Source organism: Malaclemys terrapin, chromosome 8 (genome assembly GCF_027887155.1).
Source record: "Malaclemys terrapin pileata isolate rMalTer1 chromosome 8, rMalTer1.hap1, whole genome shotgun sequence".
Classification (NCBI taxonomy): Eukaryota; Metazoa; Chordata; order Testudines; family Emydidae; genus Malaclemys; species Malaclemys terrapin.
Genome location: NC_071512.1, coordinates 36649959 through 36673462, shown reverse-complemented (window position 1 = coordinate 36673462; position 23504 = coordinate 36649959). Strand labels below are relative to the sequence as shown.

The 23504-nt window shown below is 45.3% G+C and overlaps 1 protein-coding gene across 2 annotated transcripts in view; it reads right to left on the bottom strand.

Moving 5' to 3' along the window:
- Positions 1-14925, bottom strand: part of CYSTM1 (cysteine rich transmembrane module containing 1) — a 51925-nt gene extending 37000 nt beyond the window's left edge. The window contains exon 1 of one of the 2 annotated variants that reach the window (XM_054038353.1): positions 14791-14925. In XM_054038353.1, coding sequence (XP_053894328.1) covers positions 14791-14903 — 113 coding nt within the window. In that variant the 5' untranslated portion in view covers positions 14904-14925. Of the gene's footprint in view, positions 1-772; positions 793-14790 lie in introns of those variants that run through there. The other variant, XM_054038354.1, reaches the window with a different exon arrangement.
- Between the last annotated feature and the right edge of the window lie 8579 nt (positions 14926-23504).

Genomic DNA, 23504 nt, shown 5'->3' with positions numbered 1-23504 from the left:
AATGCACCATTTACAAACCATAAATGGGGACAATTAAATGAGGTGTCCGTGTTTTCCTATTTTAAATGATGTAGGGTGTTACCTGTGACAGAGATAAAGAAGCCTGGTTGTTTTTAAAATAAATTTGTGATTTTTAATCCATGCCCTTTAAATATTAAGTGCTCATGGAGTCTACTGTTGTGATAGCAGCAATATATTTGTTCTATCGATTTTCATAAGTAAACAGACTTCCCACAGCTATTGTACCTGGTCTCATTTAACCATTACATTCAATAATGGAGCCAGTCTCACAGTTATGTGACCCATATGGTAGCACTGAGTCCCCTTTCATTAAGAGAGGAAGGAGGGGAAGATTTTTGTACCCAAAGAGAGGAGTAGGAGGGAAAGCTTCTTCATCCCACACCCCCATCTTCTCTGAACGTTCAGCCAATACCACACTTGCCATGGTCTCTAAACTGCTCCCGGGCTCACAGCAGCTTGGATTTTTTCCCCCAGCAATTGCCTTGTTTTTTATTTGGGATTTGCTGTAAACAGCAGAAACGTTACTCATGCACCTGAAGGGAATCACCATAAAAATAAGTTCTTATTCCCTCTCCCCCAAGGAGGAGGAGGGAGACTCCAACAACTACTCATTTGTTGGCAAGAGATTTTTTAAAAACAAAACTGGCCAAAGCCATGAAATCAGATATGTTTCTTGGTAAGGTTCCGAGTATACAGTAGTACCTCAGAGATATGAACACCAAAGTTACGAACTGACTAGTCAACCACACACCTCATTTGGAACTGCAAGTATGCAATCAGGCAGCAGCATAGCTGAAAAAAAGCAAATACAGTACTCTGTTATATGTAAACTACTAAAAAAAAAAAGGAAAGTTTAAAAAAGATTTGACAAGGTAAGGAAACTGTTTTTATGCTTGTTTCATTTAAATTAAGATGGTTAAAAGTAGCATTTTTCTTCTGCATAGTAAAGTTTCAAAGCTGTATTAAGTCAATGTTCAGTTGTAAACTTTTGAATGTTTTGTTCAGGGTTACGAACAACCTCCATTCTTAAGGTGTTTATAATGAGGTTCTACTGTATATTCATTCTGGATGATATTTCTGTTCCACCTGCATCAAAACAGGAGTTGCAACACTTTGATAAATACGTTGAGAGATTCTCTCCTTCAACTCCAATGCCCAGTCAAGCAAGCCTTCACACCAAGATGGGAAACAATGTTTAAAGGCACCAGGATCCTGCTACAGCAATGAGGTCTGTATTAGTATCTATGTAGACACACTGAACTAGCTAATCCATTTTAACACCGTTTAGCTAGGACACTATATTTGAACATGATTTGGTCCCAGACATATTGGTCAATCAAAGCATGCCAAAAACTAGTTTATTTAGAACAGTGTTTCTTAACTCAGCTTGAGGTCCAAGGTGGTCAAGATCTGGCACTTCACCCTCTGTCATAATTCTCATTGATACTTCCTACAGCCAAATCTCTTAGCGAATCACATTACAACAGTAGGTTGGCAGCAGCAAAACAGGGCTATCAAGAGCTGTGGAATATCAAAACTCTAGACTTCTGTGCACTAGGATTGTACCCAAGAATGTCTTCACTTGAAATTTTGGTCTGAGAGGAAGAAGGAAAATAAACAGACGATGGGGAAATAAGTGAAGGGAAGTGCAAGAGAAGAAAACAGGGGAAGACTGGAGGAGGTGAGAAAAAGTGACTGTCATCTTCTGTTCAATTAAGAAGATTCCCAAAGAAAACCCAGTGAAAGCAGCCTCCTCATTCTGCCAGCAACACCTACCAAGCAAGCATTGAATTTTCCAGGGCAGCATCTCCCCTGGGGGATGCTCCTACAAAGCTTTTCTTTGACATCAACATGTTTCTGGTCTTGAGACTAGAAATCAGCACGAGTTAGTCCTCACACATAGGCAAGACTAGGTTGCCCTTGCCACCGCCAAAGAGAACATTAAAGAACATGAGCATGAAAGAGCTATATAAATTTTTAATGTGGAAGATGCCCAGCTACTAATCAAAGGCTTCACTCCTTCTTCCCATTCAATGAAGAAATGTTCACATCCCTCATCTCTACCCCAATATTACTTTTTTTCTAGTTCTCTCTATTTAAAAGGATGTCACTTGAGGTACTGAAAGAGTCAGGATGAAAACTCACATTGCATAGAGGACAGTAATAAAAAACATCACAGTCAGTTCTATGGGAATGGAAGGGGAGAGGAAAGGAGGAGATGATGGGTTTAAAGAGGTTCTATGTATCAGTAAAGAGGAGTAATCCAAGGTGCACAGACTTTTCCTAGATAGCAATGTTGGCAGTTTGCTAGGAAGCTAGGGGCCACACCAAATCTGGATATAGCGGAGCAGACTGCAGCCACTGCACCACAGACAGGATGGTGCAGTCAGCTAGAGCTGCAGATCTCTATACCCGATGTTCGATATTGATTGAATTGGCCATTGCACAGAACAAGATGGAGCAGTGCATTCTGAGATACGTAGGTCCTCTGAGCTGCAACTGGAGCATCCCAATGTAACTAAACAGCACTTTCCAATGCCTGTGGCGCCAGGAGATATTGGAAAACTACCGAGCTCTAATGGAAAGTGCACTTAGCATCAACAAATCCCAGCTCCTGGCAACAAGCCTAGAATTTAAATTATGTTTCAAATAGAGAGCATCTCTCAATATCTGTATGAAAGTAACACACAGGGTCTGCTTTCTAAATGGCATTGTTTCTACATTTTCCCTTTTCGTAGCTACTTTCCATGCTGTGCACAGCAAGTTCTACAGCTATACCCAGTGTTACAATCAGAGGTGGATTGGGCCATCATTTTGCACTCCTCGACCCCAACAGATTCTTCCTCCTAGGATTCCCACACCCCATGCACACCCCAGACCATCATTTCTAGCCTAGTGCAGGAGGAAGACAACAGTCTGAATGCTTGATCCACCTTCCACCCTAGGCCAAGAGGCAGCTGTGGTTTGCTACTAACTGCTCTGTCTAGATTCTCCCTAGCATGGTGTTTGGATTCCAACAAGTCCATCTTAATCCACCTCCAATTAAAAATCAGAAAGTTCACATTTTTGTGGAAAGATTTTCATGAAGCTCACTGAAATTTCAAGAATTCTAAGCCAGCCCCAATACTGGCATTAGTGTGAGGTCACTTGCCCCTTACACATCTAATGTTTGTCTGGACCTGGTCCTTGAACCTGATCACACCTCAAGACATTAGTGATAGGCAGCGAAGAACCTGTGCCTTCCACTCTGAATCAGACACCAGATCAGCTGTCTGCCTCTACAAACATGCAAAGGCCACCGTAAAGCATGCAGTTGTGGTCGCCCCATTTAAAAAAAGATATATTGGAATTGGAAAAGGTTAAAAAAAGGGCAGCCAAAATTCTTACAGGTTTGGAACGGCTTCCATATGAGGAGAGATTAATAAGATTGGGACTTTTCGGCTTGGAAAAGAGATGACTAAGGAGGGATATGATTGAGGTCTATAAAATCATGACTGGTGTGGAGAAAGTAAATGAGAAAGGGTTATTTACTCCTTCTCATAACACAAGAACTAGGGGTCACCAAATTAAATTAATGGGCAGCAAGTTTAAAACAAATAAAAGGAAGTATTTCATCACACAAGGCATAGTCAACAGGGGGAACTCTTTGACAGAGGATGTTGTGAAAGCCAAAACTATAACAGGGTTCTAAAAAAAGAACTAGATAAATTGATAGGTGAATCAATGGCTATTAGCCAGAATGAGCAGAGATGGTGTCCCTAGCCTCTGTTTGCCAGAAGCTGGGAATGGACAACAGGGAATACTTGATTACCTGTTTCTGTTCATTCCCTCTGAAGCACCTGGCTTTGGCCATGATCGGAAGACAGGATACTGGGCTAGTATGGCCGTTATTATGTTCTTACCCAACATGGGTCACTTAACTGTATCCTGACCTTCCTCCCCACCAACTCCATCGCATCTCAGCTGTTTCGGCATCTCTAGTGATGCAATTCTTACCTCTAGACAGTTTGTTTTATTGCCTCAGGAGGTGCTATGCTTAGTAATATATATTCCACTCCAGTCTATGGGTGGTCCCAGCTGGGCACTATGATTCACAACTTTGTGCAGAATTAATTTTGGGATGGATGGGGGTGAGCTGCAATTCCCCTCCTCACCCAATATCATGTTTGAGGTGCATGACTTGGCCAACCATAAAGTTTGAGCATCTATCTCCTGTGTCCTTGGCCCAGGACCAATGTCCATGGCCCTACTGGTGTACAGACAACCAGGGTTTATGGGGATTTCATGATTGAGTCCTGACCTGGTGTCTGGTCTGCTGAGGATTACTGTCCTCTGATGGTAACATTCATGTGAGATTAGTCAGGTTGCATAGCATGGACCATGTCATCCAGGAAGCGCTGGACTCGCTTGATTTTACCCAGAAAGTTGAAAGCTCCCACAGTGCTGCTTGACCCAATCTCTGAAGCTGGTCTGGATAGCAGAGATACTCAGGTCAAGGTCAATGCTGTTGACTGGTCCAGCCATCTCATCATATGTTTCAATACAGTTGTGGTATAACTCTTACATCAGTGCTAAAGCTAGGATAGTCTCACGTGCTTGGAATCCTAAGGATTTCTAGAGTCTTCTCACTGGTACAAAGGCATATACAGGCTCTCCTTCCAGTAGGGGTGCTAGTCAGGCCACCAGCTATTAATGGCTGCTAGACCAACTCCTTGGCTTTTCATAGTACTCAGGTTGTGCCTAGAGGACAGAGTACACCATATTGTAATGGTGATCACTGGAAGTTGGAACAGCTGAGCCACGGAGTGGAGAGGAGATTGAATTTATGTAACATACAGAAAAGCTTAGTCTATCACTGAGGCCAAGATATGTTGCTTGTGCTCAGCCAAAGTTGCAAAGACCCACCCAGATGAACTTTTTCAGACAGCACATACTGACCCGACTTCCCCATATCCCAAAGGCAATTCCTCCAGTTGGCTCCAGCATCACTCTTGGAGGTAAGATACATTATGGCTCCAGGCTGGTCTTATCAGCCTTGCCAATTATGAAGGCTGTAAACTTCCAGAGTCATCCACTGGTTTGACTTTGTTTCTGATGTGGACGCCTAAGATTTTCTGCAAGTCCTGGAGTGTACCACTTATGGCACTGAGCGTTGTCCATTTTGGTTGATGAAGGTCTATGGAATAAGTGTGTTCTACTACTGACAGACATTATCAATGCCTCACTTAGCAAATGAAGGGTGCTAGCCATTCCTGAACATGCAAAAGATCTGCTTCCTCCTGAAGAAGCCATCCCTTAACTCTGAAGTGTTTGCCAATGACTCTGCAGCCTCAGAACTCCTCATGACCTATTGAGGTCCCTTCCAGTCCTACACTTCTATGATTTTAGGAAAGTCAATTGAGAAGGCAGAAATTACTGATATGCTCAACAGTTTTGCCTCTCCCTTCTGTGTCAGTGTAGCAATTTTGGACTCACCCCTGCGGTGCCTCCTGCTGGTCGTCCATGGGAATTAGCTCTTTCAGCATCCTGGAGAGCCTCCTGGAGGCCGGTGATCCGCCTTGCCACTGGCCCTGTGTCCCTCTCAGGACCCCCGTGCCCCTTTCTCTGGGTGCTGACCCCTAGCAGTACCACCACAGATCTAGGTCTCCCCCTCCCAGGGGAACCCCCACCCACTATCCCCACCTCACCTCAGTATATGGCCACTGCCAGTCATTATCTAGCCCCCGTGCTCTGGGGCAGACTGCAGTGTCAGCCTACTCATCACTGGCAAGGTTGGGTGTGGACCTGCTACCTTTGCCTACCCCTGGGCTGCCCTCTGCAACCCCCAGTATCTATTAGCCCAGTACTAGGCTGCAGCCTGGGGCTTTCCAGGCTGGAGCTCCCCAGCTCCTCTGCCTTTCCCCCAGCCCTGCTCCACTCAGGTACTCTGCTCAGCTAGAGAGAGACTGTTTGGCCTCTGGCTCACAGCCTTTTTATACAGTTCAGCTGTGGCCTGATTGGGGTGTGGCCCAGCTGCGGCCGCTTCCCCAATCAGCCCAGCTTTTTCCCCTGCCACAGCCCTCTCCCAGGCCTGTTAATCCTTTCCAGGAAGGAGTGGATGACCACCCCACTACAGTCAGGACTACACCTGTAAGGGCCATGAAAGATCTCCTGCTAGATTGGGGTCAGTTGGCCATTTTAGGCATGCTGGGCTTCTCAACAATTTTAGATATAATTGACAATGCATGGCTGCTTTGGTGATTAAAGAACTTTACTAACATGCATGGAATTGTCCAGAGAGCATTCCTAGGAGACAGGAGTGAGTTGAATGATGATCAATTGTGTCTCATCACCAAGTAATTGACATGCAATGACCTTTAGGGATTGAACCTCTCTCCTATGTTGTTTAACAAATAAAAAGTATCTTGGAAAGATCATTTCTCAAGAGAGGTAGAGCATGATATGGAGACCTGGGAGAAGGGTCAGAATCTGGGGGGAGCATGGGCGGTTATAGCAGGGATCAGAGAAAACACAGGGGGAAATCAAATCAGTATCTTAGATGTCTGTATACTGATGTGAGAAGTATAGGGAACAAGCAAGAAGAAGTTGAAGTGCTACTTAATAAACACAACTATGACATTGTTGGCATCACAGACACTTAGTTGAATATGCATGACTGGAATATTGGTATAGAAGGGTACAGCTTGCTCAGGAAGTCAAGCAGGGAAAAAAGGGAGGAGGTGTTGCCTTATAGATTAACAATGTATACATTTGGACTGAGGTTAAGATGGAAATAGGAGACACTTGTTGAAAAAAAAATCTCTGGGTAAGGATAAAGGGGGTAAAAACCAAGGGTGATGTCATGGTAGGAGTCCATTAAAACACCACCTAACCAGGAAGAACAGGTGGATGAAACTTAAACTAACCAAATCATTCAAAGTATGGGACTTGGTGGTGATGGGAGACTTCAGCTACCCAGAAGTAGTATCTGTTGGGAAAATAATACGTCAGGGCACAGATTATCCAAGTTCTTGGAACGATTGGAGATAATTTTTTATTTCCGAAGGTGGAAAAAGCTACTAGGGGAGAGGCTATTCTAGGTCTGATTTTGACAAATAGGGAGAAACTGGTTGAGAGTTTGAAAGTGGAAAGTAGCTTTGGGTGTAAGTGATCATGAAATGGTAGAGCTCATGATTCTAATATCATGATTCTATGGAATAGTAGGAGGGAAAATAGCACAATAAAGATAATGAATTTCAAGAAGGCAAACTTTAGCAAACTCAGAGAATTGGTAGGTAAGATCCCATGGGAAGCAAGTGTAAGGGGAAAAAGTTCCAGAGAGTTGGCAGTTTTACAAAGAGACATTATTAAGGACACAAGAGCAAACTACCTCACTGAGTAGGAAAGATAGGAAGTATGGCAAGAGACCACCCTGGCTTAACCAGGAGATCTTTAATGCGCTGAAACTCAAAGAGTCCTACAAAAAGTGGAAACTAAGTCAAATGACAAAGGATGAACATAAAACAACACTAGTATGTAGGGACAAAATTAGAAAAGTCAAGGCACAAAACGAGATTAAACTAGCTAGAGACATAAAGGATAAGAAGACGACATTCTACAAATACATTGGAAGCAAGAGGAAGACCAAGGACAGCGTACGCCCATTACTCAATGAGGGGAGGGGAGGGGAGGGGGGAATAACAGAAAATGTGGAAATTGCAGAAGTGATAAATGACTTTTGTTTCAGTTTTCAACAAAAAGGTTAGTAGCGATTGGACATCAAACAATGAATGCCAGTGAAAACGCAGAGGAGGTGACCAGCCCTCTGTGGAGAAAGAATTGGTTCAGGACCATTTAGAAAAGCTGGACGAGCACAAGTTCATGGGGCCGGATGCACTGTATCCCAGGGTGCTAACGGAGTTGGCGGATGTGATTGCAAAGCCATTAGCCATTATCTTTGAAAACTCGTGGCAATTGGGGGAGGTCCCAGATAACTGTAAAACGGCTAATGTAGTACTCATCTTTAAAAAAAGGGAAGGAGGAGGATCCAGGGAACTATAGGCCAGTCAGCCTCACCTCAGTCCCTGGAAAAATCATGGAGCAGGTCCTCAAGGAATCAATTTTGAAGCACTTCGAGAAGAGGGAAGTGATCAGGAACAGTCAGCATGGATTCACCAAGGGCAAGTCATGCCTGACTAACCTAATTGCCTTCTATGATGAGATAACTGGCTCTGTGGATAAGGGGAAAGCAGTGGACGTGTTATTCCTTGACTTTAGCAAAGCTTCTGATACGGTCTCCCACAGTATTCTTTCCAGCAAGTTAAAGAAATATGGGCTAGATGAATTGACTATAAAGTGGATAAAAATCTGGCTAGATCATCAGGCTCAATGGGTAGTGATCAATGGCTCCATGTCTAGTTGGCAGCCGGAGGGGGAGATAGCTCAATGGTTTGAGCATTGGCCTGCTAAACCAAGGGTTGCGAGTTCAATCCTTGAGGGGGCCATTCAGGGATCTGGGGCAAAAATCTGTCAGAGATGGTACTTGGTCCTGCTAGTGAAGGCAGGGGGCTGGAGTTGATGACGTTTCAAGGTCCCTTACAGCTCTATGAGATAATATCAAGCGGAGAGCCCCGAGGGTCTGTCCTGGGGCCGGTTTTGTTCAATATCTTCATTAATGTTCTGGAGAATGGTGTGGATTCGCACCCTCAGCAAGTTTGCAGATGACACTAAACTGGGAGGAATGGTAGATATGCTGGAAGATAGGGATAAGATACAAAGGGACCTAGACAAATTAGAGGATTGAGCCAAAAGAAATCTGATGAGGTTCAGCAAGGACAAGTGCAGAGTCCTGCACTTAGGACGGAAGAATCCCATGCACTGCTACAGACTAGGGACCAAGTAGGCAGCAGTTCTGCAGAAAAGGACCTAGGGGTTACAGTGGACGAGAAGCTGGATATGAGTCAACAGTGTGCCCTTGGTGCCAAGAAGGCTTAAGGCATTTTGAGCTGTATAAATAGGAGCATTGCCAGCAGATTCCGTGACGTGATCATTCCCCTTTATTCGGCAATGGTGAGGCCTCATCTAGAGTACTGTGTCCAGTTTTGAGCCCCACACTACAAAAAGGATGTGGAAAAATTGGAAAGAGTCCAGTGGAGAGCAACAAAAATGATTAGGGCGCTGGAGCATATGACTTATGAGGAGAGGCTGAGGGAGCTGGGATTATTTAGTCTGCAGAACGAGGGGGGATTTGATAACTGCTTTCAACTACCTGAAAGGGGGTCCCAAAGAGGATGGATCTAGACTGTTCTCAGTGGTAGCAGATGACAGAACAAGTTGCAGTGGGGGAGGTTTAGGTTGGATATTAGGAAAAACTTTTTCACTAGTAGGGTGGAGAAGCACTGGAATGTGTTACCTAGGGAAGTGGTGGAATCTCCTTCCTTAGATGTTTTTAAGGTCAGGCTTGACAAAGCCCTGGCTGGGATGATTTAGTTGGGGATTGGTCCTGCTTTGATCAGGGTTAGATGACCTCCTGAGGTCCCTTCCAATCCTGATATTCTATGAAAATGAGGTAGGATCAGAGGCTAAAATAGGGAAAGAACAAGTTAAAAATTACTTAGACAAGTTAGATGTTTTCAAGTCACCAGGGACTGATGAAATACATCCTAGAATACTCAAGGAACTGACTGAGGAGATATCTGAGCCATTAGTGATTGTCTTTGAAAATCATGTAGGATGGAAGAGATTCCAGAGGACTGGAATAGGGCAAATGTAGTGCCCATGCACAAATAAGGGAAATAAGGACAACCCGGGGAATTAGAGACCGGTCAGCTTAACTTCAGTACCAAGAAAGATAATGGAGCAAATAATGAAGCAATCAATTTGCACACACACAGAAGATAATATGGTGATAAGTAACAGTCAGAATTGATTTGTAAAGAACAAATCGTGTCAAACCAACCCAATAGCTTTCTTTGACAGGATAGCAAGCCTTGTGGATGGGGGGGGGGGGGGGGGGGAGAGAGAAGCGGTATATGTGGTATATCTTGACTTTAGTAAGGCTTTTTGATACGGTCTTGCATGACCTTCTCATAAACAAACTAGGGGAAATACAACCGAGATGGAGCTACTATTAGGTGGGTACATAGCTGGTTGGAAAACCGTTTCCAAAGAGTAGTCATCACTGGCTCACAGTCAAGCTAGAAGGGCATATTGAGTGGGGTCCTGCTGGGATCAGTTCTGGGTTCAGTTCTGTTCAGTATCTTCATCAATGATTTAGATAATGGCATAGAGAGTACACTTAGAAGGTTTGTGGATGATGCCAAGCTGAATGATACCAAGCTGGTTGCAAGTGCTTTGGAGGATAGGATTAAACTTCAAAATGATCTGGACAAACTGGAGAAATGGTCTGAAGTAAATAGGATGAAATTCAATAAGGACAAATGCAAAGTACTCCACTTAGGAAGGAACAATCAGTGGCGCATTCACAAAATGGGAAATGACTGCCTAGGAAGTAGTAGTGCAGAAAGGGATCTGGGGGTTACAGTGGATCACAAGCTAAATATGAGTCAACAGTGTAACACTGTTGCAAAAAAAGCAAACATTCTGGGGTGTATTAGCAGGAGAGTTGTAAACAAGACACGAGAAGTAATTCTTCCACTCTACTCCGTGCTGATTAGGTCCAGTTCTGGGCACCACATTTCACAAAAGATGTGGAGAAATTGGAGAAAGTCCAGAAAATAGCAACAAAAATTATTAAAGATCTAGAAAACATGACCTATGAGGGAAGATTGAAAAAACTGGGTTTGTTTAGTATGGAGAATAGAAAACTGAGAAGGGACATTATAACAGTTTTCAAGTAAATGAATGGTTATTACAAGAAGGGGGGGGGGGAATGTTCTCTAACCTCTGGGGATAGGACAAGAAGCAATGGACTTAAATTGCAGCAAGGGCAGTTGAGGTTGGACATTAGGAAAAACTTCTTGTCAGCGTGGAATAAATTGCTTAGGGAGTTTGTGGAATCTCCGCCATTGGAGATTTTTAAGAGCAGGTTAGAACACCTGTTAGAGATAGTCTAGATAATACTAAATACTACCATGAGTCTAGGGGACTGGACTAGATGACCTCGAGGTCCCTTCCAGTCCTATGATTCTATGACCAGTATGCTGCTAAGATATGACCAGCTCTTGCCCCACAGACCCTTCAAATTCAATCTACTCTGGAGGAACACTGCCGCACAATAACAACTCAGCCACATCCAGCAGCCATTTCACCCTGTGAATGAAGAAATCTTGCTATTAGTTAGAGGTTGTCTATATGAAGAGACTCTCTCTTTCATGTCCCCACTTGTAAAGGAGATTAATTCAGAGGCACCAACGAAGTTAAAAATTAAAGCGGAAGAGGACAACAATTCTATTTCATGAAACATTGAGGTTTTGAAAGTCATTTTTGTTCCTTTAAAGAATGAAACAGAGACTTTTCAAAGTCTTCACTTAAGGGGGGAGAAGAGGGAGCAGGAGAAAGAGACTGGAATGTGCGAGGCCCATGTTAAAGTCCCCACTCCCACATTCTAGACTAGTGCGCTAACCACCAGGCTATAGCACACACGCTCATTTTGACCAGAGTCCATCCTGCACCTCAGAAACCTTCCCAACAAAATTGTCATAAAAACCAGTATGTTTCCATGAAACATGGCAGTTTCAAGGAAATGGTATTTTTCAATGGAAAAAAACTATGTTGAAAATATTTTGGCCAGTTCTATTGATGTCACTTTCGATCATGTCCTTCCCATGGAAAATCTCCATTTGTGGAGCATGGTACAGTTGCAGAATCTGAGCTTGCTGCTCTTTATCTCCTGAAGATTTCACAACAGCAATACACCCCCACAAGATCCAGGGTTCCACTGCTATAATCCTCCCTTCACAAGGGAATTTCAGCTTCTTCTGGATTATTAGGGAACACACTGAGGAGAAGGCCCAAAGCACATTCCACTTTTCCTTTGTTACTTCCCCTTAGTTTAAGGCTGCACTATTAATTCTCACTGCTTGTGATCTGTTTCCCAGTTTATACCCACACATTTGTCTCTGTTTATATAAACAAGAGCTAGAAGCTGGAAAGCGGCTGTATGTGGTTCCTACAAGAAAAGCTTTATTGAATCAAGATAAATTACATCCAGTATGTTGCCACTGTAATTATACCAAACCTGCAATTATATAAAAAGGTCTTCAAGTTTCTCTGACATGCTGTAGGGTTTATAAAACCACATGGGGCTTGGTACCAGGGATGCTGAAGTCACTGATACAGGAAAAGTCACAGGGGCAGATCATAGCCAGTGAAAACTGTCACAGCTCCACTGAAGTCAAGCTCTACAGTTTTAGGTACTTACATCACAACCCTGCAAAGGAGTGAAAGGCAGACCCCGCACTTGTGTGGCGCTCACTGAAGAATTGTGGCCTTAGCATAATTGTTTGTTTTTACAGAATCTTAGCTTTTGTGTTTTTAATGTTTTCTTTTACAAAGACACTTGCACAGTATTAATGTTGCAAGTTGCACAGTATTAATGTTGCAACATTGCAGACACTTGATAAATTTGAGCCTCAAATTTAGGTTTTGTTTAAAACGGTCTAGGATTTTTATTTTAAATTATAATGAAAACAGTTTGGATTTTAATATTCACATGAAACCACAAACAGTGCATGAAAACCAGAATCTAAGACTGATAAGAGGAAAACTGACTAGAACAGTCACACTGCTCAAGCTGATGAACAGTTAATAACATGGTAGCACATAAGTTAATTTAAAAATCCTTTAAAAAAATAAGGAAATATGTTGCTTATTACTTAAATGACAGTCTGACAGCATCCCCAGACAGAGAGCAGCAGTAATTAATTGCCTATGTCAGTAACATTGAAGTTTTGCCGGGATGATTAAGGGCACATACTGCCATAGGTGTGCAATGGAATTCTCGCAGCAGTAAATGGGATCAGCATATGACCTTAAGAGAAATTGCACACAACTAAAGATATTTGTGTAGAAAATGTCTTTGTGCTCACTTTTCTCTCCATCTTCTCTTAAGACTCACATTCCTCAAAGCAGAATTTTCTTGTCAGGCTGACTGTTGGAATGGTATTCCCTGCCCCTACCTTCTCTGTTACCATTTCTTAATCTCTCCATACCCTATATAAAGTTGCAATATGGTGCCTTAGCTGCAGTCCAGAGGAAGGACGCATGATTCCTCTGTTTAACAGCTTCACAAGTCACATGGCACAGGAGTGCAGTTAAATCCACACTGACAACCTTTGTATACTCTTATGTCAACACAATTAGTGAAATTGACAAGGCCTGCAGCTTATTTCAATAAACACTCAGATTCTTACATGTGGTATGGAACTTGCCAAAGTCTACATCTGAGTTTGGGTCTCCCACTTTGCCAGCTAATGTTGCATCATTTGAACTGATGGATAACTGGTTAAGTACATTGCTAATGTCACAGTACTATCTTTAGGATATACAACAACAGCAAAAATTAGAATACTGATTTTGAGTCAGATTTTTAACAGTTATAATCATACTAAAATTTTATTTTTGTTTGCACAGATCATTAAGTGGAACTTAATTACATCTAAACCCTAAGGGTTCGATGTATCGGGGATCAATTTATCGTGCCTTGTCTAGACACGATAAATCAATCCCCGAATCGACACCTGTACTCCGCCTCGGCAGGAGGAGTAAGCGGAGTCAACAAGCGAGCCACGGCGGTTGACTCGCCGCCGCGAGGATGGCCAGGTAAGTTGAACTAAGATACTTTGACTTCAGCTATGCGAATAGGCCAGAGTAGCCAGGCCTTAGAGGAAGTGATCTCCTCTTGTCACATGATGCGTCTTTACAGCCCTCCTCTTGACTGACCAGTGTCAGAGCTAAATGAACATGACACTAAGTCATAGTCCAAAACCTGACTAACAGTACAACTTATCTGAATCCAGTTTGATTGACTTACACTTTCTGTTATCTTACCCCATTTCCCTGAAGACCGAAATTTATTTTCCACTCACTGAACCATATAGTGTCATTTTTTAATTTCCAAACATACATAAACATTGAAACAATATTTCATGTCTCATGAAGTGCCTATTTCCAATATCACTCTTATGCATGTAATGATTCCCAATATATGTGTTTAAGGCATACTGGGCAAGTATACTGCCAGGACAATCTGTTAAACGCAAAAATTCTATACACAGGCAAGTTATGCTCTACAAGAAGCATAAAACAATAATAATTTTATTGTATCTAAATTAGAAAAAGTCTACAAACAGAAAACAAAAGATATTACCTAACCCACCTTGTCTCTCCAGCAGCAAACAAGAGATTTGACTATTTACGATAGAGTTCCTATGCCTCTCTATCCTATCAAACCTCTCTCTCTCTCTAAATTTTCAACAGAGGGCCACATCTGGGCATGGAACTTGTATGGCAGGCCTCACAAAACTGGGGGTTAGGGTGTGGGAGGGGGTGCTGGCTCTGGCTGGGGGTGCAGGCTCTGGGGTGGGGCCAGAAATGAGGAGTTCAGGGTGCAGGAGAGGGCTTTGTGTAGGGGCAGGGGGTTGGGATGGGAGGGTGAGGGCTCCAGCTGGGGGTGCAGGCTCTGGGGTGGGGCTGGGGAAGAGGTGTTGTGGGTGCAGGAGGGTGTTCCGTGCTGGAACTGAGGGATTTGGAGGGCAGGAGAGTGATCAGGGTTGGGGCAGGGGGTTGGGTAGGGATAGGGGCAAGGGTGCAGGCTCTGGCAGCGCTTACCTCAAGCAGCTCCTGGAAGCAGCAGCATGTCCCTCTCCAGCTCCTACACAGAGGTGTGACCAGGCTGCTCTGCGCGTTGCCCTGCCCGCAGGTGCTGCTCCTGCAGCTCCCATTGGCCACAGTTCCTGGCCAACAGGAGCTGCACTTGGGCCGTGGGCAGCATGCAGAGCCCCCTGGCTGCCCCTACCTGTAGGAGCCAGAGGGGGGACATGCCGCTGCTTCTGGGAGCTGGGTGGAGCCACAGCATGCGTGGAGGGGGCCAACCCCCGACCCCGCTCCCTGGCTGGAGAGCCGGAGCGGAGCAAGCCCTGGACCCTGCTCCCTGGCGGGAGCTTGAGCACCAGATTAAAACATCTGAATGGCCAGATGTAGCCCCCAGGCCATGGTTTGCCCACCCCTGTACTAGCCTCTAATGCGGGGTATGTCTCTGTTAACTCAGACAATGCTAATGTGCCTATCACTGGCTAAGATGCCCGGCTGCCCTAGTAATTCATTTGCATTGTGTCCATCATATATACAAACAAATGCATTTGAGATAAATGCTATTAACCCTGACAGAACATACCACAGCACAAAGCAAACAGCTCATTAATTTCATAGCTGTCTCTCTCCCCACAAGGAAAACTTAAACATTTTAAAGCAACTTCATGTAAATAACTAGGGCTAATGGAGGGGGCAGAAACATCATAGGATCTCTGGGACCAGTAACCAGTGCCAGCCCCACCTTCCCTCATGGCTGCATTTATTTAATTAAGCCACTCCAACTAAGAAGTGTCTATGCTGGTCTCATATCTGCAGGATCCCAACACCAATGTCCTGAGGCAGCAAGATCCTGTTCTTGGAGCTATAAAGTTTCCCCTGATAGATTTAATCTAGATGTGCCTTGTTTTCTTTGTACCACTCTTGACAGGAGAAGTGATTCTCACAAGTCCTGAGAGCAGAAGATAAGCAGCCCCTCACCACAGGAATGCTGCCCAGCTCACCATGCCAGGGTGGGGAGAAGCCACCAGGATGATTTCCCAAAGAGACCCACCCCATCCCAGGCACTCAGCCAGCAGCTCCCCCTCAGCCCAGGGCTCCTTCACACACCAGCCTCTTTCACAACCCAAGGCTCTCCCAGACCCACACCACCCCGCAGTCCAGCATTGCTTTTCCCCCTCAGTCCAGGGCTCCCCCAGACCCCACCTAACTCACTCCCCTCCCCAGAGCTCCCCCATCCCCCCTCAGCCCAGGGCTCCCCCAGACCCATCCCACCCTTCCCCTTCCCCTCCCCCTCAGCCCAGGGCTCCCCAGATGCATCCCACACCCTCCACTCCCCCTCAGTCAAGGGCTCCCTTAAACCCAACTCACCCACTCAGTCAAGGGCTCCCCTAGACCCACCTCCCTCCCCAGAGCTCCCTCACCTCCCCCCGCCCCGAGCTCCCCCGGGCCCCTCCTCCGTTTCCCCTCAGCCCAGGGCTCCGCCCGCCCCGAGCCGAGCCGAGCCCTCGCCGCCTCACGATACCTGCGCGCCCAGCAGCCCCGCTTCTCGCTCTCTCACTCGCCCTCTCGCCACCTGCCTCAGACGCCACTGCTGAGCTGACGTCACAAGAAGGTGGAGTCACCTGACTGCCTAGAAGCGGGTGGTGGAAGTGGCTGCGTCACAGCAGGGAGCGCGCTGGGCGCGTACGCGGCTCGGGAGCGCGCGGGAACGGTCCCTTGCCTCCATGACCCCTCAGCGCCGGTGGCCTTAGGGGTCCTGTGCGCGCGCGGGACCCTCAGCGACGGGGCGGTAGTCGGGCACTCGGGCACATCTAGCTCGGGCTGCAGGCGGAGTTGGAGCACGGCACACGCCCGTGCTTTGCACGCCCACGGCCCGTTACTTGCATATGGACTTCGCACAAAGACGTCGCTCTAGCTATGGGCAAGCTCGGCTGAGGGCGGCAAGCAACCGGTCCGCACATGCCAGGTCGCAGCGCCCGAATTTGGGCACGCAGAGCCCTCATAACGGGCAGCCGCTGGTCACATTTGGGGGCGCCAGGCTCAAGCGTTACATAGGTGGCAGATTCTGCGGCTTGTACATTTACATAAGGCTGCATGAGGCCCCTCGTGATTCCTGCCATCTTGGCTGACACCCCACTGATTGAACCGGGGACCTCCAGAGCCAAAAGCCTGAGCCAGGCTGGGGCTGTGTAGCAGACTCACATCCTCTGCCGATGGGTACATGTAACATAGCCTCACCGTGGATTACATGTACACATACATATTCTGTTTGTTGCACAAATATATATCCCCTTGTGCACACATGTCTTTTTGTATGCACATTTTCCATTATTTGCCCAAACACTTACTTGCATGCAGCTATTTCTGTTAGTAGCACTCGGACATTTCCCTACCTGCTCATATGTGTTCCATGGCTTGCACCACACATGTTCTTTTTGCATGAGAACACACACACACACACACACACATTGTTATTCACTTGAGGAAACCTAGAATCCAGTTCCTCAACATTTGGCCCCAAATTATGCCCCTATTTATGTCCACCCAAATTCCTCTTCAGGGCAGTACAGTTCTCACGTGTCCACAGGCCAGACCACATATAGCCAGATCTGTGATTTAGAGTTTTGTATTACATTTTGGAGCTTATCTGTTATCAGAAAATCTGCACCTAAATACATTGGAGCACTAATCCTGGCCAAACAGCGTTCTGATTTGTCCAGGTAAATAGGTCAAAGGTATGGATTGTAAGGCATTCAATTTAACAAAATACTTTCATGATTACATGTAATACACTAGCTTGGTCCACATGACTGTGACTCCTGATGACTCACTCCAGTGTGAGGATAATAACCTGTACTTAGTGGGTGATAATGGAGTTATTTCTGTAGGTCAAGTGGTAGGAGGTCGTACTTTTATTGCTTAAAATCTTGGTTCAATCCTCCTGAAGACTGTGGCAGTGTCTGTATGTATGTGGCTGCAGTTTGTGAGCAGATGTTGCTTGTGTAGGTGTGGAGAGCCCACTCCCAGAGGAACCAATGTTTTCTACTCTTGTTCTGTGAGGCAGATAGGAGGATACCCCCTCTTTCCCATAAACAGCCAGAGGGCCCAGTCTAGTTATCCAAGCTGGGCACTAAGAAAAAAGTTTGCCCTTTAAACAGAATGTTGCTGAAATGTTCCTGCATGTTTGGGAACAGGAGAAGCGTTTAGCTGACACACAAAATGGAAGGTGGTGGGAATAACAAGGCAGAAGCCATTGGAACAGGGCTCAAACAGGTTTTACCATCCTGCTCTGGCGACAGGGCTATGATTTAATGCCAAAAACTAATTTAGATTTAACACGTAGCTAAGAGAAAGACTGTAAATTATAGCCCTTCCTTAGGATGGGGAGACAGACTTCCTTGGGACATGTGACAGACTGGGATGTTTGGAGACAGAAAGCCTTTAACTTTGGGGTCAAGGACACAGCATTATGACCCGTCTAATAGAGCATTCCCTTTTAAACCACCCCTTTTACTATGTGATTTTCTCTCTGACTCACCAATAAAATCAGCTTGTATTTACAAACCCTGCCTGGAACTGGGTTGTGGATCCTGTTCATTGGATCACTGATGGACTACTATCACTGATGGACTACTACCGGAGAATCAAGGGTCTGGCCTACACACAAAGTTGTACTGGTTTTCTTCCGGAAAAAGGAAAGCTATAACAGTGCAACTTCTTCTGATAGACAAGCCTTAAGGTGTGATTTTAAAATGATTTAGATAAAACAGAGCAAGTTTATGTAGGGATGCTATTATATTGATTTAAACTTGTCTTAGATCTGTTTAGCTTGCACCTGGAAGTTTGACCAACACAGTGAGTTTAAACCCATAGAAGAGTGTCCATACAGGGTTTTGCACTGGTTTAACTTACATTGGGTTTTAAACCAATTTAAGTTATACCAGTATAACGAAACATTTACATGTTGTGAAGGCTAGGACTATAACAGGGTTTAAAAGAGAACTAGATAAATTCATGGAGGTTAAGTCCATTAATGGCTATTAGCCAGGATGGGTAAAGAATGGTGTCCCTAGCCTCTGTTTGTCAGATGGATGGCAGGAGAGAGATCACTTGATCATTACCTGTTAGGTTCTCTCCCTCTGGGGCACCTGACAGGTGCATTGGAAAGGACAATATCATCCCTACTATGAGCAGCGGAGATGTGAGACCTGTGCCACGAAAGGCTTACTGCTTTAGTATGGACAAGACAACAGCCCTCTCTGCTCAGATGGAGTCACAAATGCCATAGATTAACTCAACCCAGAATCCTGGGCAGGAGAGGATCCTGAAAGGAGCAGGCTGGGTAACAACATAGAGTCAAAGATTCGCTCCATTCCTCCGCTGCATTGAATAAGATCCTGGAAGGAATCAGTGGAGGGTTGGCATGGGGATCACAGACTACTGAAAAATTCCCCACACTTACACAGCAGTGGTCCATTGTAGTTTCACCCATCACTGCTAATCCATGGGCTCCGCCAGCCCTCATGGGACAGAGAGGGAGACTTCGGGGAGGGTACGAATGTCAGCTAGCACCAAATGTGAATACAAATGAATTATATTCACTATACTAGCAATGGTGCTTTGCTTTGGAGGCCATTAGCACCTTCCAACCAATGGTCTCCGAGCACTGGATTCAGACCTGGAGCAAGCGAGTGCAGTTACACTGGAGCGAATGGAATTTCACCTGCAAGGGCTGAAGGAACCCTCGGGAGCCAGTTCCCTTTGCAGTTCCTCTGAGGGACAATAAATGGGGACAGTAACAAGGGGAAAATATAGGGGAGAAGAAAGAAGCAGTAGGCCAGGTTGCTCCTCTGAGGAATCCCGCTCAGGGGCTCTAAGATGAGAGCGTAAAAGGCTCTTATATACACTGATATGGAGCTAATATATGTAGAGCCCTGCATCTGTATCTGTATCCACATCTGATCTGCGAGCCTCAAATATGGTCCGCAGATATAAAGCGGATAGCCGCAGATTTGCAGGCCTCTAAATATCTGCTATTTGCTGTTAAACCCTTTTCCCTTTCCTCACTAGGCATGGCTCCCCCAGGCTTCCCAGCTCCAGTCTTCACAAGCAGGACAGATGAGCAGTCAGTGCTGAGAGCAAAGAGAAACCACCAGAGACCTTGTGAGGGTCTCAACGTGGGACAACTGGCAACCACATCTTTAGCTGGTAAGATTTTTAATCATGCATGTATTTTCCAGGGAATGGTGTGTTACACATGACGCTCCCAGGAATGCGTGTGGGTGAGGAATTTTAATACTCACGTGAAGTTATTGTTTGGGGCAGGAAGATGGTGCAAACTGGGACTGAGCTAAGAGAGATTTCAGCTTTTCTCAAGTGTTTGGATATTTCCAAGATCCTGCAAGAAGCACAATTATCACAGGGGTGGGATGGGGAGGGAGGTATTTCATGTGGATTTTTACATTCTGTTGATTGAAAAGTTACAGGTCCATATGCAAATCATTATCTTTCATAGAAGACTGGATACGTAGATGCCCACGGCCAAAATTTCATAGCAACTAGCTCCTGGAAGGTAGACAAGCGAGCATTTGAGAATAGATATTATATTCAATACTTTGCACTTCTTAAAAACCTTTTCATCCAAAGATCTCGGAATGCTTTACAAATCTTAATGAATTAATTAAGCTTCCCAACACCACTGTGCTGGAAATATGCAGGGATCATTTCACTCACCGCTGAAATTCAGCTGTCTCTGGGGTGAGACACAACTGCACCATACAACAGACTAGGAATGGAAGTGAAGAAGAATCCTGCATCCACCTGGAATTGCTGAGATGCACTATATAACTACCTGACCTGGAATTTGGCTGGGACATGGGAATTATCAACCTGAATAGAACATGTGCTGAAATCCTTAATGACCACAAGTTGTGGAAGACCTTATTTAACATCTGTCCTCTCAGGAGCCTGATTTTATTTGGTGTCATTTGCTCTGCTGATGACTCAGACTTGTCACTACTGTTTGGCCTCTTGTGCCTGTCCTAGTATAACAGTGCTACTAGTAACTGAAGGGAAGCCAGCCACTTTCAGCTAACGATTACAGACTTTACATATCTGGGTCACCACGAACACCACTGAGCTCTGAGTCTGAGTTTTGGAAAATCACTCTGTGCCATTTGCTCAAGGACCTGTCACCCAGGGAATTTCTGTACCCACCAGCAGCATTCTGCACATGCAAGCAGGATACAATCTTTGATCCCTTTGCATTTCTGCCCCCTCCTGATCCACAAGGACATTCAGGCTGAGTGACACTGGGGAGATTGCCACCCTGGCTAAAGGCATGTTGCTTTGCTTGTTCGCTTGTGATGCTGATTCCCAGACTCCCTTCCTATTTATATCACCCATGATGACATGTAGCGTAACACTGTCTATTAATAAAGTTCTGCGCTACCTCCTCCCATTTCAGATCATTCTCTTTAAAGGGCTTTGCCTTTCCCCAGAGCAATGCTGTTCAGACACCAAGTGGCCCTCAGTTACCATGTTGCTGAGGTCTCTGGAGGCTGGGTAAGCAACAATCACAAAGGTATGAGGTAGGCGGGCGTGATCAGACCAGCTTCTCAGCTGGATCGCTTGAGGCACAGAGAGGTGCAGTGACCTCTCCAAGGTCACAAAGCAGGCCAGAACTAGAATTCAGGGATCCCGACGTCATAGACCACACGGTCTCCTGCTGCCCCTTCCTGGATAATGACAGACTGGGGTTTTCAGAGATGTTAATGAGAACTCAAAAAGCACAGGAACAGCCCAGCTGGGTCGACATCTCCTGACTTCAGCTGCTTTATCCCCTGTCCCTCAATCCCCTCCTCCTCCAGGAACAAACCTCAGTGGCTCTGAGATTCTGTCCTTGCTGGGGATCCACCCCGATTTCTGCCTTTGGTGGCTGTCCCTGCTGCCCTGGTGCAAACTCTACCCCTGTGCTCTGCGCTGGTGCAGCTTGAAACTAGTGTAAGTTGCCTCAGTGCAACTAGTGGCATATAGTGGTTCACCCGGCGTATCCTTAATGCTTTCACAGGACAGCGACAGCAGTGGGTGGCTGGGCACTGCTGGTTAAAATTGAGGCCAATTTCTAGGTAGACAAGGCCCTGACAGCATCTTCCCAGTGCTTCCTCCCCTTTGGGGGAATGTGGGAGTGAGTCAGGACGCTGGGAAGTTATGCAGGTGTGTTTGTGGTGTCAGCTCCTCCTACAACCCTAGGGAAAGCAGATCTGTAGAGATCGCTCAGAAAGCCCTTTGGAAAAAAGGGGCTGTGTGGACTGAGCCCCCAGTTTCGCTTCCCTTCTGGCACCCCTTGATGAGAAGGGTGGGTAGAAGCTCCCACTCCCCAGGAGGCCGTCCATCTCCCATGGACAGCTGCTCAGAGAGGTAGCCTGGCTTTAGGGAGCACAAGGCCGGCTGCCTGTGGGTAATGAAGAGACTGGGAGACAGATGGAGTGTGGGTGTTCGGGGCTCACACTGCACCTCCCTTGTTCTTTCTCATTTACTCCACTTCCATTTCAGTGTCTTATCCACTAGGATAGGGGTCGGCAACCTTTCAGCAGTGGTGTGCCAAGTCTTTATTTATTCACTCTAATTTAAGGTTTTGTGTGCCAGTAATACATTTTAACGTTTTTAGGTCTCCCTCTACAAGTCTATAATATATAACTAAACTATTGTTGTATGTACAGTAAATAAGGTTTTTAAAATGTTTAAGAAGCTTCATTTAAAATTTAATTAAAATGCAGATCTTATCAGTTTAGTGTGATCCTTGCCCTTGCTTTTCCTTGCTGAGTTTTCCAATGTCTGGCACGTATTTGGATACTTTAAGCTGCACACAGGCTTCTGAGTGATCAGTTGTTAACTTGCTCCAAGAGGGACAGAGAACAGATTTCATGTGTGAAAATGCCTGTTCACACAGGTATGTGGATCCAAATGCTGAAAGCATTGCAAACGCAATTTTCTTCAAACAGTTAAATTCCATTGGCAGGGATGTCCAGCAGGTCAGAATAGAGGCCCCATGATCTCTCTCGGTAGTTTCAAGTGCACTCCTCAGATCTCCAAACATTGATGCCCACAATTCTGAGCTTTTTAACCGAATGAGCTGCATTTCGAAATCTTCAACACCCATCCACTGAAATACAGACAAATCCAAGTCACTTTCGTTGAACTTTTTAGGTTTAATTGGAAAAGAAAGCATTGGGCCAAATCACTGGAAATCTTGAAATCTGTCGGAAAATTCTGATTCCAGTTCTTGCATGTACATTCCAATCTCATCAACACTGACAGTGCAACGTATCTATAGCTCTTTTATGTGTTGGAAGTAGCGGAAAGTCGAAGTTCGAATAGCCTGAGAAAAAACTGCTAGTTTTACAACAAATGCCTTCCAGGCTTCATAAAGGTCCAGAACCGTTTGCCCTGCACCCTGGAAACAGAGGTTGAGTTTGTTTAGGTGAGCAGTGATGTCAGTTAGAAACATGAACTTACACAGCCATTTGTCATCATCCAGTTCAGGGTAGTTTTGTCCTTTTTCTGACAAAAAGGCCTTGATTGCATCAAAACAGTTTACAAAGCACACCAAAATCTTGCCACAACTTAGCCACTGAACGTTGCTGTGAAGTGGAATGTCGTTATAAGCACTGTCCATCTCGTCTAGCAGTGCTTGAAACTGTCTGTGAGTCAAAGCAGATTGAGCAACCACG